At 37.0% G+C, this 17,959-nt stretch overlaps 1 protein-coding gene across 5 annotated transcripts in view; it reads right to left on the bottom strand.

The window, feature by feature from the left end:
* LOC131253195 (E3 ubiquitin-protein ligase UPL7) overlaps positions 1-17,428 on the bottom strand; it is a 104,460-nt gene extending 87,032 nt beyond the window's left edge. For all 5 annotated transcript variants that reach the window (XR_009175020.1, XM_058254084.1, XM_058254099.1 and 2 more), the window contains exons 1-2: positions 17,290-17,428; positions 15,967-16,089 (exon numbers count right to left, since the gene is read on the bottom strand). Coding sequence is in view for 4 of the 5 variants with exons in the window: in XM_058254084.1 (XP_058110067.1) it covers positions 15,967-16,089; positions 17,290-17,373 (207 nt within the window). In the remaining variant the exon portion in view is untranslated. The remainder of the gene's footprint in view (positions 1-15,966; positions 16,090-17,289) is intronic.
* Between the last annotated feature and the right edge of the window lie 531 nt (positions 17,429-17,959).

The following is a 17,959-nucleotide window of genomic DNA, read 5'->3' as shown; positions in this document are numbered from 1 at the left end:
AACACAATGTGAATGATAGAAAATGACGCAATGGTTAAGGGATTTAGTAAGTTTGCTAACAGACAGAAGACTTAAAGGAAACTTACAAAAAAAAAAAAAAAAAATAGAGGATATTAAAAGAGAATGGCTTGTATGAACAATACCCACTCCACATACTTTGAATTGGGTAGTGTCTGCCAAAGTGACAGAAGATCATGTTAATGAGCCACCAATAGACGAAAATACACTAGACTCACTTGTCATATGGTCAGTCGCTCCACAGTCAATTACCCATGGAGTATGAGACTCTAATCTTAAACAAGCCATACCCGAGGTTATGAATGTAGTTATAGGGGTGGAAGTAGTTGTAGAAGAAACAAGAACAGACTGATTCTATAAATTGTTCAACAACTAGGCCTAGGCATATTTTTCTTGAGTCAGAGTAACCATCTCACTAGTCATACAGGTCGATGGAGCAGTAGATGGAAAATTCGCCAAAGGCATGTTGTTCTCTCTAGTGTGGGAACCTTGATTAGCCCATGTAGACTTCCCGTGGAGATCCCAGCATTTTTCAACAGAATGATTGGAGAGCCCACAATGCATACACTTTCTACGTCCACGATCTTTGCCGCAGCCACCTCCTATGTCACCACAAGCACCTCTTCCCCCTGGCTACCATTACGGCCTCAACCAGAGAACAATACTAAAGCCGAGTTGTCATTAGCTCTACTTGTAGAGCATAAAGATACATGTTGGAGGCGTAAATATACCTCGTTTAAAGATCGCGTATCTTTACCACCCAAAATGTGTGCACGAACTAGTTCATATTTACGTTTCAACCCAAATAAGAACTTGGCCACTCAGAAGCCTTCACGTTGTGAATGTAATTTCTCCAAATTAGTAGTCAAAGGCTAATACACATTCAACTCTTTCCACATTCCTTTGAATTCGGAATAGCATTCACCCAATGATTTATCTCCTTATTAGAGCTCGAATATTTCTTTATATAACTGGTAAGTAAGAGAGATATTTTTATCAGATGAATACATCACTCATAGAGCATCCCACACTTTCTTAGCCATATCTAGAAACATGACATTTGCACTTATAGAGAGTTCCATACTATTCCATAACCATGTCATAATTTGGGCATTTCCCTGGATCCATTGCTCATAAGTATCAGATTCTTCTTTAGGTTTTCTCTTCGGTCAAATATCTCAATTTTCCCATGGCCATGGAAAAAACTTGGATTGACTTAGACCACTGTAAATAATTTGTCTCATTTATTTAGACTACTAAAAAATCAGATGGGTTTATAAATATAAATTTTGGGTAACTTTTTATCTCCATAACAAATAAGGGAAGATTACCTCACAAACAAAAATGCGGGATGGACCTAGCACGATCAATGAGCACCACACTTGAACACTTCACACAATGTACACGTCACAGACAAAAGAATAAGCCCACACGTCCACTACTTCTAACCGGCAGCAAAGGAATATAGTCATGAACACGGCATCCAACACAAGCAAAATAGCCCACACGTTTGCAACAATCACATATAAGGTGATATCATTCAAGAAGCCAATGTCTTTATTCCCCCGTGCACACACTAGGGAATATAAGAAAATAAGAAATAGAAAGATTTGGAGAAGAAGGATCAAAAACAATGAAGCTCTGATATCATGTAAAACAGTGGAAAAGGAGATGGAATAGAAAAGAAGAAAGTGAGAGAAGAGAAGAGAATGTAAGGAGAAGAGAATGAGTTGAACCCCCTCCCCTTCTTCTATATTATAAAATTTTCATAATAACAAAAATGCCATTAATAACAAAAGCAAAATTCCCTCAAAAAACAAAAGAAAAAATTCCCTCTATGTCATCGACCAAAATAATGCATCTACGTGGGACAATGTATGCCCATATTACATTCATCAAGAGGGTTAAAATTAGTTTTAAAGCTAAAACTATTTTTAAAAATCAATATGTTTCTCCATACAACGTATATGATATCAAAATAGATCTTTAAAAAAATTGTGCATGGAATCTCCTAGCATGTCCCTTGGCCTTTCAGGCGTCCCAGGGGCAATGCTGCCAAAGGTGCACCCAGCGCCTATAACTACATTACTTACAATACTTGCATTGAACAGAGAAGCAATAGTTGAAAAGGAAGTTTTTGGATATTAGAACTTCCATTACAAGCAGAAATGTCTTGAAAACTAGAAACGAAGTACAAATCTATTAATCTAAAATGCTAAATAAGGATTTCAAATAAGTCACTTTTGCAATAACCTTAGAGACTGCATTGTTAAGAAAAGGCAAATCATATATATGAAGAATAACACCATAGAACCAAAAGACACTGGTGGAACAAATAAGTCCCACCACATCACCTGTTTCCATACTTGATCGACCACTCATCATGAAGCTGAATATCCATCAAAGAAAGCGAGGCATGGTGGAATGAAATTCATGAAACGCAACGTTAGCCTATTGAATAGATGGCAATTCCTACTACTAGGAGGTCTAGCAATCAAAACGGGTAACCTTTCTCATCATCATCATAATCCATAGCCTTGTCAGAGCTATTGGAGGACAAGGATAACCTTGCCCTACCCACTCATCATCATCCAACATGTAACCTATTCTATGTTAAATGAGACTAATAGAAAAGGATCAATTATAATGCAGCAATTTCCCCAAGAATAGGATTCAATTTTGTTAGGGACTTACTGAACAAATAAATAAATACATTAGGGATGTGTCCATTTCTAGCTTATCAACAACTTCTACTACATAACTTTCTAAAAAGAAAATACCCCCTAGCTGAAAGAACCCAAGGACCTTACAATTCCTCCCTAGGGTGGGAACCAAAGGGTGTAAATGGACCTAGATTTACCTTCGAGAATGACTCTTCGTTGGATGCAGTGTTCGAATTATCTCTGATACTATCGAAATATCCCCGATATTATCTTTATCACCAGCTTAGCGATACCAATAACATTGGTAGCGATATCGATAACGCTGGTAGTATAAAAAATTTCAGGTATTAGCAATGTATCGCCAACATATCAATATCGCTAATGTAATCGTCAATATTTTCAACTATGTAAATTCTAAGGGTTGCTTGTATTACCAATGCATCAATATCGCCAATATTTTTGTCTATGTAAATTCTAGATAATGCTTGTATCATAAGTGTATCAACGATATTTCAATCATATCACCAATGCATTGATATCATCAAAATTTTTATTTCAAATTTTTTCATGGGCACATGGTTGTATGTAGTGTTCAATTTGTTATTGATAATATCTTGATATTATCGATATCGCAATATATGAGATATTGAGAGTACAATCTTTCGTTTCCTTTCCAATTGTTGATGATTTCTTAGTGAAATATCATTTGTTGTTGATATTTTGCAATATCGATAGATGTTTGGATGTTAAATAGGCCGGAGGGGATAGCTGGACTGATTTCTTACAACAACACATGCTTTTAAGGCGCCATTAAATGGAAACTTATTATGTATGCATTCTTTTTTGTAATTTTTTTTATTTCTAAATATGCAAATATGTACATTTTTACATCTCCTGAAGTTTCATTGAAAAATCCACCGTTTTTCCTATGTTTCCCCGCATTTCCGGTTATCAGCGATATCGATATTGTTTCCGTATCCCTGGCCGGCGAAACTTGTAGCGTTGGATGTAGAGATTTTAGGATACAAGTAGTCTCTAGTTCACAACGTGGGAGGGGGCCTATGGAGGGGTGAACCCCACGAAATATACAATTGATGAGCATCAAAATTAATAAGTTCAATAGATCAAATCTTCCATAATCCATACGTTCAAATGCAAAACCAGACTATTCAATCACCATTTACCCCCTCCTCTGTGTGTGTGTGTGTGTGTGTGTTGCATTCCTCTTTCCACATGGAGAAAAGTTCCACAAAAGTCCACAATTCCACCCTAAATGCTCCATGTAAGAGGAGTTCCAGTTGGCCAAGGATTAGAAGTGGAGTTGTGCATTTTTTGTTTTTAGTGTGGGAAAAGAACAACCATAGGAAAATGGCATCCAATAGGTGAGGGGTCCTAATAATTCTTTTATGTTTGGTCCTATCAGTATTGTTAAGAAGAAGAGAAGTTGAGAGAAGAGAGAGAGAGACGGAGCATATGCGGCTGGGATGTCCAGCCCTTTCTTATTTATAATAATATAAGAAAATGTCATATTAAATATATGCCCTTATGTGAAGGAAAAACTAAAGGAAGGCTAAAGGATAAATAAGGAAAGCATGAAACAAAGATAAAGGGCTGAAAAACTAAGGACAAAGGCCCATAACATATAAGACCCAGGTGTATGTAGTTGTGGGCCCAGTCATAGGCCCACCACGGTTCTAAATAACGGTATCGGCCGCCGTATCGGCCCCGCAAAAAAAAAAAAATGATACGATACGGTGTCGTGTATCGGAATCAGGGCCGTATTGGCCTGTATTGTTCAAAAAAAATTAGCAAATAAATACGAAAAAAATATCAGAAAAATAGGAAAATTGAGATATTCGCGAATCTATCATTTTTCTAGTGTTTTGACAATGTACTCAATGGTGTATTGGACCATTCTTTGATGAGAATGTTGTCTATCGATTTGACTTGTTGAATGTCAACTAAATGGGCCCTCATTGAACACAAATTAAACACGATTTGGTGAACAATAGCCCACTACATTGGAAAGACAACAAAAAGAAGATGAAAATATAAAAAAGAAAGTGAGGGTTTACCCTTCTTTCCGATTTTTCCCATAATGGTCCACTTCACTTCGATTTGTCAAATCCCATTCAAATCATTTGTTTTGATCCCAAAATAGGTCTACATCTAGCCTAAAATGAGTTTTTAAGATTCTTCCATGGTTTAAATAAGAAGAAGAAGATGAGACATAAGTGATTTTTTGAAGAAAAAAATTAAATTTGGAGTTTTATGGGCAAATCGGCCTGTATCGGCCGTATTGGCCCTATATCGGCACCAACACGGTCCATATCGGCCGATACGGTCCAACCAATTCTGATACGGCCAATACGCCCGAATCAGCCGATACGATACCAATTTTTAGAACCATGAGGCCCACACGTAGAGTTGGGCATCAAGTCGAATCGAATAAAGTGACAATCAGCTTCAATATGTTTTGTGCGCTTATAAAAAAAACTAGATTAGAAGTTATGTGAATAGTAACTTGATTGTCACAATACATAGGCACAGGAGTCCAAATAAAAAACAAAGCTTTTCGACTATATAATTTCACATATTATATTTGCTATAGCACGATACTCGGCCTCAACATTGGATTGTGACATAATTGAGCTTCCTAGTCTTCCAAGTGATTAAATTGCCGCCGAAAAAGTATAATAGTCTGATGTAGAGTAACGATCATCTGGAGAACCTACCCCTACATCAAAGTATCCTTCAATATCAAGTTCATCATGATAGCTAAATAATAGGTCATGTCTAGGATATGATTTGATGCAGCGTACAATGCAATGAACTACTTCAAGGTGGCTAGAACGTGGAGCATACATGAACTAGTGGAAATAGATTGGAGTACATGAAAATAGATTGGAGAAGAAATCTGCAAGAGGAAGTGTAGAGAAATAGAGAGACTATGGCAACTTGCACTATGTATGTTAGTCACTTAATTAACTCACACATACACACACATTAACTTGAAAGAAACATACAATGCTCCACAAGAGTCAAAACATACATACATACACATAAACACAATTACATGTATTTCCACACTCCCCCTTAAGCTGGAGTATAGATATCGATCATGCCGAGCTTGGAATACATACAAAGTAGGTGATGATGATCATCATGGACCATTGCTCCCCCTCAAACATAACATAACAGAATACAAGATCTTCGATTGTTGGTCAACCATAGAATGTAACTTGAACTTTCATCGTTTGTTAAATCTTCTCTTCAAATAGGAGGCCATAACCAAACTCAACACCTATTGAGTCACCAACTCATCATTCACATACAAAATCCTCTCACAAACGCATGCAACATTGCACAATAAATGAGTGAACTACACTCACAATACTTGAGATGACACAATGGCATGTGAAGACGTGTACAACACATGCAACACTAAGTGAGTGAATTACAGTCACAAATAACACCAAAGGCCTAATAAAGGAAAAAATGATTAACGGAAAAGGAAAGCTCTACTGATAGAAATCCTCCATGTCAAGTCAAGCATTACCTCGAACAGTTTGTGTGCAATACCTCTAAGCATGAAACAAGAACATCAACTACCCAATCACCATCAACATGATTCTACATCTCATTTCACAACCCCATAATATTAAAATATGACGGAATAAAGAAATTCCAATAAAAACCCAAAAACAAAGGCCAACACAACACCCATTTTCTCACATAAAAACATCATAGCACACCCAAATCTCGACGAAACTTCATGATTCTTGTTTCTAGTGATTGGGCATGATCAACTGCACCTGCTCCATGTGGAAAATCTGCCCAAAAAATCCTCAAAGAAACAGCATAGCAAGAAAACCGAAATCTTAACTTTTCCGACTTTTCTCCCTTTTCGTTGAAACACCGCAAAAAACTAATCTAAAAACTGCAACAAAAGGTAACCAATATTCTTCTAATATCATTATCTTTCAAATCCCATAATTTTCTACTTCAAATGATTGCATATGTGTACCTACTAATGTCATCCATACATACGGATGACATCAGCAGCGGGCTCCACTGTCGTAGGCTACAATCAAATCCACAAACCACTCTGATACCAAGTGAAAATAGATTGGACAAGAAATCTGCAAGAGGAAGTAGAAGAGGAAGTGTATAGAGAGAGAGGTTATGGCAACTTGTGTATGTTAGTCACTTAACTCTCTCTCTCTCTCTCTCTCTCTCTCTCACACACACACACACACATTAACTTGAAAGAAACATGCAATGCTCCACAAGAGTACAAAACATACACATACAAACACAATTACATGTATTTCTACAAAATTGACTAACCAAACTCACAGCATGAGACAAATCTGAACGAGTAATCGTCAAATATAACAATCTCCCAACCGAGTGTTGGTACATATGACAATCATCAAGAAGTATCCCATCAACATCCCGGAGCTTCTTATTGACTTCCAATAGAAAATCAATAGGTTTAACACCAAGATTACCAGTTGAAATTAACAAATCAAGGGCATATTTTTGCAGAGACAAAACTATGCCCTTTTTTGAATGAGAGACTTCAATTCTAAGAAAATATTTTAGCGGTCCCAAGTCTTTGATATTAAACACTGTGCTCAAATATAATTTCAACTCAGAAATGCGATTAGCAGCACCACCTGTAATAAGAATATCATCCACATAGACACTCACAATAATGGTCTCCTTCACATGCCTCTTGACAAATACAAAATGATCTGAATGAATACAAGAAAATCCAATACAAATCAAGGCCTTGCTAAACTTTTCAAACCATACATCGCCTTCTTCCAACGATATACATTTCTCTCCTCCCCCTTTCGAGTAAATCCAGGATTTGGGGGGGTATAAATCTCCTCGGTCAAATCATCATTCAAAAAGACATTTTTAACATCCAGTTGATGCAGGGGCCAATGCATATTGGCATCAAGATAAATAATCATCCGAACAGAGTTCATCTTAGCAGCAAGAGCAAAAGAATCAAAATAATCCTCACCGAAAGTCTACATAAAACCTTTAGCTACAAGATAGGCTTTATGCAAAGCTATACTTCCATCAAGATTGTATTTCAGTGCATACACTCAATGACAATTGACAACCCACAGGATTCTTCCTAGTGGCAACAAGTAACACAACCATCTCCCATGTACGATTCTTTTCAAAAGCTACCATCTCCTCCTCCATAGCTTGTCACCACAAAGGAGAAATAAGAGCCTCCTTAAAAAAATTTAGAAATGATGAAGGAAGACCACTCAAGACCAAAAACAAAGGACCTGTCTTGCGGAGACAGAATAATAGGAAACAAAGCATTAAATGGGATGAGAGGTGCATTGTCTTTTTACTTTTCTAACAACAACAGGTAAGTCTGTGGAAGGATCGTTTAAATATGGATCAACAGAAATAAGCAAACAAGTAGGAACATGATCAAGACATGTAGCCAAAGGAGCATGCTTTGTGGTGTCCTAAGAAAAAATAGGATTACAAACATTCCTTCATTCGTATACGATCAAGCTGGACTTGTTGAAATCAGTAGCAACCTTATCTTTAGCATCGTCAAGTTTTGAAGGGGGCAGTTAGAAGAATCATGGAATGGTGCTCCCCTTTGCCAGCATAAAAATACGGAACGTTTTTAACAAATTTTACATTCAATGAACCTAACACTTTTTAGTAATTAGAAGAAAACATCTATACCCCTTTTGTGAAGACAAATATCCCAAGAAAATATATTCGACAACACGATTTGACAATTTATTTCTAAGAGGATTAATATTATAAACATAATAACACATCTAAAGACATGCAATGGAATTTCAGGGAGTAGATAAAGGACCGAAAAAATGGGATGGGCGACTCTCCAGTAGGAACCTTGGTAAGAAGACAGTTAATCAGATAACAAGCTGTGAGAATAGCCTCTAACCAAAATGATTTGGGGATAGACATACCAACAAGGAGAGCACGAGTGACTTCTAAAAGATGTTTATTTTTCCTTTCAGAAATTCTATTTTGTTGTGAAATAAATGCACACGTAGTTTGAGAATTAATATCATGCTTCTGAAGATAAGATAACATAGTTGGGAAATATACTCTTTTACATTATCCATACAAAGAGTTCCAATATTCACATTAAATTGAATTTTGACCCAACAATAAAATACTTTGAAAATTGAGCTAACCTCATCTCTAATTTTCATCAAATAAATCCAAGTCATATGAGATGCATCACCAATAAATGAGACGGAGTATTTAAATCCATTAGAAATAATAGCAGTTGGACCCCATACATTTGAATGAACCAGAGGAGGGGCGGGCCTACAGCATTTGGGCGCTATGAACATTGCATTGCTTGGAAAATGGCTTTGGTGGTTTGGGTCGAAGGAAGGGAGATTTTGGTGTGAGATTGCCGCTAGAAAATATGGCCTCCGGGGAGGTGGGTTGGGAGACCAGATGCTCATCGTTATACAAAGCCTCACAATCATGGAAATCTATTTCCACCATTACAATGGACTTTTGGCAAGGCGTCTCCTTCTCTGTGGGTGACAAATCCAAAGTCAAATTTTGGAAGATGCTTGGTGCAGTGACACTCTGCTCTATACTCTTTACCCGAACTTGGCCAACCTTGCCCCCCATGATAGCCTAAAAGTAGCAAATTGATTCTCCTCTAGTAGGTCTTCCATCTCTCGGTTTCCCCCTTGTAGAAGAGCATTGTCGAATGACAAGATGGTTGACTATGAAGATTTCTTGGGCCCATTGCAGCATCTTCAACCTTCCGGCGATGCAGACTCCTTGTTATGGAAGGAGCATAGTTCCAGGCATATCTCAGTTAAGTCTTTCTATAAGCTTCTCACGAGGGACGAATCAGCTAACCAAGAAGAGTTTGCCTATCACTTCTGGTTCTATGGGGTGCCTCCCAAGACCATGGCATTCACTTGGTTGGTGGGTTGAAAAAGGGTTTTGCCGATCGATAACCTACAAAAGAGATTCATGATTATCCCAAATATGTGTAGCTTGTGCCAAAAGGATGCAAAGTTTGTAAATCATCTATTTATCTTCTGCCCTTTTTCATCTATAGTTTAGGATTTCTTCCTCAGGAAATTTGGGGAAGCCTAGGTAACGCCGAGATCAATTAAAGATCTTCTGTGGGCTTAGCATGGGGGGTACGGAGGAAAAATATATCATCAAAGTTGGATGTTGACGTTGTCAGCTGTGTGGTGGGCAATTTGGGGAGAAAGGAATAGCAATTGCTTTGGGAATTCTTCCTGTTCGGTCCAGGCGATTATCAAGACAGCTAGGTTTTCGGCTTCCAGATGGAAAGCTCTTTTGAGTAATAGTTGTTAGCGGGTCGTGTCCCTTGGGGGCTTTTTGTATTCTTTTCCTACTTGCAGCTTTTTAATAAAATGTCATGACACTTCAAAAAAAAAGTATTCTGAGTGGCATCACTTGACGAAGTATCAAATTCAGATTTTGAGATATGAACTACATCACTAACTAATGGAACAATAGGTGAAGTTTTGTAAGATATTAGGTATCTCTTTCCCAACAGTAATCCATCCAAGGTAGCAAAATTGGCTGCTCTACCCTAAGGACAACCGTGAAGAACCCAGCAACAGTCAACAGTGTGTTCATGTCAGCCACAATGAGTACACAATCGACCATGCCATGACCACAACCACGACTACGTCCACAGCCTCTACCACCATCACGACCACCTCTTCTTGTAACACGTCCACGACCAGCACCAGTATGATCAAAGTCTCTGAATCCTATCACTAAGGCAGATTTTTCAACCACAATTGAACCCATAGTTGTCCAACGCTTCTCATCACATAATAGTAAATCACACACACTATTAAGCAATGATAAAGAAGGGGATCCAAAAATCTAAGCATGAACTAGTTCAAAATCAGTATTAAGACCCACCAGTAACTCAAAGATCCATTTCTTTTCAATACTTCTTTATATGCTTCCACATCTACATAACACAAATGGAATATCATTGAGAAAAGATAATTCTTGCTACACACCACGAATCTTGGCATAATACTCAGACACAGGTCTCTCCCCCTATACCAAGTGACTAATCTCCTGATAAATATTATAAATGCAAGCCATATTATTCCAATCAGTATACAATTCACAGGCCTCCAACCAAATCTCACAAGCAGAAGATAGCCAAAAAAGACATTTGCTAACTTTTGGTTGCATAGAGTTTAAGAGTGCGAACATAAGCAATAAATTGTTTGATTTCCATTGAGCATATGAGCAATTAGTGGTAGAGGGTGGTTCTTTTATACTACCATCTATATATCCCAACTTTTGCTTGCTTCCCAATAAACATCTCAACTGCTTCCGACCACTAAAGATAATTACTTGACTTCAGTTTATGTGTTGTCATCTGCAGGCTAGGGTTCTCAGAATAAACAACTAACCGTTCTATTCTGGAATTGACAGGTATCCAGTTTCAGATCTGGATGATGAAGCCATATAGAATTCTAAACAACCAATGCCATAAGAATGCTATAAACAGCAATAACAAGGAGAAAGAATGACTACAATAATAAATTCCATCGAATATCCAAACCCAATCACACACAGATGGTGGTCTTGCAGCAAAAAAAAAAAAAAAAAGGGCTAAAAATAAGATAAATAAATCGATTGCTATCCAAAATTATGGTTGTTGGAATTAGAGCAAAAAATACTCAAAAATCTACCATAATAGAAACATCAGCAAATCCTATCCAGAGCAACACAAAAATCTGCTTCAACAAGAAAAATCCAGTAAACCCTAACCAAGGCAACATAAAAATCCACTTCAACCGGAAAAATCTAGCAAACCCTAACCAAGGCAACCAAAAAAAAAAAACCTGCTTCAACGGAAGAAGAAAAAATCCAGCAAACCCTAACCAAGGCAACATAAAATCTGCTTTAACAGAAAAAATCCAACAAACCCTGACCAAGACAGCCCAAAATATGCTTTAACTTAAACACGATGTTGAATATCTGGAGCAGAAAGAGCTTAAAAAATCTGTCAAACCTAAATGTCCAGCAATACCCGTAACCATTTAGTAAAATTGGCAGGTCCTTCAGAAAAAATCTTCAAAAAAATAATTGAAGAAAAATTTCCAGCAACATCGTCAATCGGACAGCAGAAAAATCAGCAAGGTCTTCAAATCCAGCAACCCATGATTTAAAACCCTAAAAAGAATTCTAGATGCAAGCCACCGTCTCATGAATCACAACAAGTCGGTGAGGAAACTGCCTCACGACTCTTAAGACAGAAAAAGAATGAAGAAGAAGGAAAAAAGTGAAGGGAAAAGAACAAAAGAGAAAAGAAAAAGAAAACCCAAAAGAAGAAGAAAAAGAAGAAGAAGATGTTGATGAAAAAACCCTAATAGCACTTAGGCTTTGATACCATGTTAAGAAGAATGAGATAATTTGAAAGAAGGAGAGCATATGGGATCAGGATGTTCAGCCCTCTCTTATTTATAATAATAGAAAAAAAAAAAAAAAAAAGGGTAAAATTAAAGAAATGCCCTTATATAAAGGGAAAAATAAAGGAAGGCTAAGGGGCAAATAGGGAAAATATGAAATCAAGATAAAAGACCGAAAATTTAAGGACAAAGGCCTATAACATATAAGACCCAGGTGTATGTACCTGTGGGCCCAGTCATAGGCCCACACACATACACCGACAAATACTAATACCTCACCCATAATTTTTGTTATTCAAGACCATTGCAATAATTTTTGTAATTCAAGACCATTCCAAATCAGCCAACAAAAGTAAAAATATTAATGTGGAACGCCTCTTATGATATTTTTCCTTAGAAGGTCTTCTTGATATTTACTTATTTCTTAGGATTCTTCTTGAATAAAAAGATCCCCATCTAAAATATCGCACAATGTGATGTTATTGTCATCACAGCAGCATCCCATCCAAAGTGTACTCAGGTCCACAAGGAGAATCTTCACCTTTCCATCTTTATCCCATCCTCAGTAAATAACACACCACCCAATTTCGTCATTTTGCAAGTAACTCACCACTTCAAGTTTCAAGTCTCATACTCCATGAGTAATTGATTATGGAGCGTCCGACGATATGACAAGTCGGTCTAGTGTATTTTCATCTATTGATGGCTCATTAACATGCTCTTATGTCACTCTAGCAAACTACCCAATCCAAAGTATATGGAATGAGTACCGTTTATACAAATCCCTCTCTTTCATTATCATTTGTTTCATTTGTTCCAAAATCTCCTTTGAGCCTTCTGTGTATCAACAAACTCATCAAATTCCTTAACCGTCACGTCACTTTCTATCCTTCACATTGTGTTTTCCGAGACTGAAAGACAAATAGGAAGATTGGTAGACGACATGAGTACGATAGGTTATACTATCTTGATCGTGACGTTGTGGGCACAATGGCACAAAAGACATATCAGCTTGTCAGTAGCATTACCGTCTCGATCATCCATCATTGAAGATTTTTAAGAGAGAGATCCCTTCCTTGTTGTCGATGTCATGTCCAGAGTGTGATGTGTGTGAGTTGAGTAAGCATCACCGTGCTACTTTTCCACCACGTGTTAAGAAGTGACGTTTAGCTCATTTCTCTTTAGTTCATTCAAATATTTGGAGTCCAATTAAAATATCTTGTACATCTGAATATAAGTGTTTTATTACATCTAATGATGATTGTTCGAGAATGACATGACTTTATTTAATAAAAGATGTATACAAATTATTTTCTATTTTTAAGACTTTTCACATGTAAGTGCAAAATCAGTTTTAATTAAATGTGCCTGTGTTTTGCTCTGATAATTCCAAGGAGTGTGCCCAAGCCTTTAGTCAGTTTTTCGTGAACAGGAATCCTACATTAGACATTATGTGCACACAACACATAACAAAACGAAGTTGCAAAATAAAAAAATGGTCACCCTCTTGAGATAACTCTTGCTCTCTTAATTCACATGAATGTTCCTAAGAGTTTTCGAAATGATGCAATTCACGACATGTTTTTTGATAAATCGGATGCCCTCATCTATTTTAAATGGTCAATCACGTCATCAAGTTTTGTCCCCAAATACTTAGCTGTTTTCTCCACCTATTAAAGTTTTTCAATGTTTTTGCTTTGTCTATCAATTAGAGTCTGGTCATGATAAGTTTGATTCTCAAGCAATTACATATATTTTTCTTAGATATTGTTGTTATAGTCCATCACGTTGAAGAAAATACGCATGTACACATGTTACCTTTTTTTAGTCTACCCCATTCTTCTCAAAAGATAACAAATCTCTTGACACAGAAATTGTTCTCATGTTTATTACAGTCAGTGAAGACATCGAACATCCATCATTTACTGCCTCTTCCATTTCCATCGTGCCTTAATTGAAAGTATACTTATAACAAAAACGGATATATGGTACAGCCTATCATGATGTGTCATCCAACATATCTTTTTCAGAAACTTGTGATCCAGTAAGTTCTCCAGATGCATCTGATATTCCTATTGCCCTAAGAAAAGGTAAATGTATACGTACTGATCATTCCATCTCTAAATATGTTTCCTTTCATTGCTTATCTCCAAATTTTCGCAATTTTAGGCCATTCTCCTCTCATTACATTTTCTTCTCTAATCTCTCTTTCTTCTTCTCTATTCCATCTCTCTTTCCACTATTTTACAACTTCTTTTCCTTCTTCTCCTTCCATCAAACCAAAATAAATGAGAGAAAAAAGGCCAAAAGATCCTTCATTAAAAAGCCACAATGTGGCATATTGGCAAGCATGCCATGCAAGTGCAAAATGCCCCATGGGGAGTCAGCACCATCCAATGCTTCTTTGAAAATGTAATTACACAATTTTCAAAATTCCTACAAGAATTGGTCTACATGCTATGGTGATAGTTTCACCACAACTTTGAAAACAGTGCTGACTCATCTACCATACACATGCCATACATGTGGGCCAATCAAAATTGTCCAACTCATGGACTTCATTGTGGATCAAGCATAGCTAAAAACCACAATGGTCAAATGATGTTAACCATCTGATTTGAATGGCCCCTAACTCTAAGTTTAGACTACGGATTGATTTAGGTTTAAAACCATCCATTTGAGTGGCCCCTAATTATTCATTCAATCAATCTCCATCAACAATTTACATTGCCTAGATTCAAGGTTGGAAAACTCAAGTTTGAACTGACTCTACCTACTTTTTTTTTTTTTACTTAAGCGAGTCAACACAGTGACTCGAGTGAGTCATATTTTTTCACATGTCATACATAAGAATATTATAAATGTTTGTATTTATCTTTGCATCTATGTGTAAAATTTATAAAAGGAAATTTTAGAAGAAGAAAAGCAAATAAGATTTGTTCACTTTTCCACTTTGTTTCTTCCTTTGATAGGGAAATTAAAGACTTACCCTAGAACCCTATTTTTTTCTCCTTTTTTCTTTGACTTCGTCGTTACTATTAATCTATTACTATGGAAGCCTAAACCAATGTTGAAAACAATTCCAAGAGTTAAAAGTATCTTGACCAAGAAGCCTAGGTACTTGCGCCTTTTTCAATTACGATAATCACAAACAACATTCTACGAACCTCTTTTGCCCGTTTTGTCCTCAATGCTAGAGTTATCCTGCATTGTGAAGCATTGAAAAAACAGGTAGTTGTTCTTTGTATTGTTGACAATCATTTTAAGTTTTCTTGTATAATCAACAAAAACCTAACATTATGAGTTGAGAAACAATCTTTTGACATATACTCTAACAATAGAAAGATTCAAACCCTCCAAAATCACCTAAGGTTTCAGGTGGAACTCTAAAATGCCTTATATCAGTTTAGTCTTCCAACCTTTTAACTCAGTTTTGATTTTTTTTTTTTTGTTTTTTTTTTAAACAAGGTCTCTCTCCAAAAGTTTTCCAACCATGCTACATTGTTCTACTTGTATATCACTAAGTGGCATATGCCACCATCATATTCACAATGGATGTGAATTATCACTGTACTCTAACCACGTTAGCATTCCATCATTGGGTTTCCTAATGCATTCAAGAAGAATCTCTTAATTTTCAGTGATAGGCGCCATTGAAAATTCAGAATTCCCAATCCTTGCTCTACTCAACAAGTAAAATTTTCAATATGAATGAGATGACAATGTGCGCATAAACTTATGAAGTTCACAATCATGTAAATGAGGGGGAAAACCAACATTTTCTTGATATTAGATATTCAAATTATAAGGCATGCCTGAATGAAGAGAGCAGCTGCAGCGGCCCTTCTGGTGTAATTCCGGAGCTCCCTTTCATGGCAGACCTTCTCGAGAAGGGCATCCCTTGTTATCTCCTTAGCGCTCGCTCCCCTCAATGAAACCTACTCCAAAAAGAAAAGAAAAAAGGGGGGGAACTCATTCTCAAGAATTTCTAGGGATATTATCAGGAAAATCTAGCTAAACATTTAAAAAATATATTTATTATAGATTAAATAGATAAATTTAAAGGGTTTTGCTTACATACCCACCTTCATGGGGACGTTAGCAATGTCCCCAAAGCTTTTAAATGGAACATGGGGTGACCCATCAACGATCTGAACCATTCATTCATTCATACAACTAGGAGCAAGCGATGCTGTAAAAATCACACCTATAGGATGATCCTAAGCACCCTATCAATAACATGGAAAACGGACAGCCAAGAATGAGCAAAGAAACAAAATATCTCCAATCATCATCTTGAAACATCTACTGGATAGATCCCACTCTGTATTGCTTCTGATTCCAAAGTAGCACTTTGGTTTGATAATTCTAACATGTGATCTATAGCTCGTAAACAATGGACAGTAATAACAACTTGGCCCCATTCAAAGGGTTATGATCATCCGATCAGCGTGATTTTTGCACCATGGCTTGATCCTGTTGGTAGTATTGAATGAACCGTCCCCATCACGATTGGGCATCCCACTTATCATTCAAAAGGTTTGCTAACATTCACATAAAGGTGGTGACTCTAGCAAAACCCAATTTTTAAATTTTAAAAATATAATTAAATCATAAATAATGTAAAAGTTTAACTAATTTCGCATTAAAATAATAAAAAAAAAAAAAAAAATTAACCACCGATAATTTGAAAATAGCGTGATAATATCATCTAGTTGATTTTTTCGCAAAATGGTGATTCGATTTTAAAAAATCTGAGCAATATTTGGCAAAATAGCAGACACGAGACACTGATTGCGTATGATGCAATAAAATATTTAAGGAGCGTTTGGATGTCCTTAGAAAGGAGGCGTGCACAGGATACTTTTCTGCCTGGACGAATATCGTCCATATGTCAATTCAAGGGTGGAAGAAAAACGACAGAAAATCGGTATCCTGCATAATGAGCTTCCCAATTTCCAGATAGCCCCTAAACACATGGTGGAATAGATACTCATCCGTTTCGCTTGCAATTTGGGGTGCATCCAAACGCGCCCTTAATTTTTGTAAGAGGAGAAAAGGAAAGTAAGAGCGATGTGAAATGGATTTGCGAGAAGGAAGAGAAGGAAGAAGAGGAAGAACAATAATGATACCAGTACCTGTTGTTTCCGAGGTGGAGTCGCCATGGAATTCGATTTCCACGGCTGCTCTCTCTCTCTCTCTCTCTCTCTCTCATGCGTCATGGTATGAACATCCGCGTCTTAAATGGGCCGTGCTCATCACCAACCGTACAGTTTCCTGACGTGTATGATTCCGAACATCCATGATTTTCGGGTGATCCAACCCGTTGATATGATGATAAATAGATTTGATCGTGGATCCGGCCAAAATACTCTAGATCGAGAGATCACGTCCTTTCGATCAGTTGCTTTCAAAGGGACGGTCAAGAAAATGTTTTTATTGAAGTTTCGACGGGGGAGAAATGATCCAATGCTCCAAGCACGAGTTACCAGTAGGTGGGGCCAACCATGATGTCTGTGAGAAATCCATCCCAGCCATGTTTTGCCCGCTCATCTTAAGCTATGATTCCAAAAACAATTACATCGAAAACTTAAGTAGGCCGCACGAAATGAAAACTTGGGGGAGGAAAACGCCTACCGTTAAAACCTTTTTAAAGTCGTTAGTAATGTTTATATGCCATACAAACTGTTAACAAGATCACTCCTACTGGTATTATTAAAACTAGGACAAACGAAATATTAGCTTTATCTATGGCCCACAAATGTTTCAACGGTGTGCATTCAATGGCCCCTTATTGTGGTTTGGCAC

The sequence above is a fragment of the Magnolia sinica genome, chromosome 1 (assembly GCF_029962835.1).
Source record: "Magnolia sinica isolate HGM2019 chromosome 1, MsV1, whole genome shotgun sequence".
Lineage (NCBI taxonomy): Eukaryota > Viridiplantae > Streptophyta > Magnoliopsida > Magnoliales > Magnoliaceae > Magnolia > Magnolia sinica.
This window is presented reverse-complemented; position numbering and strand designations above follow the sequence as displayed.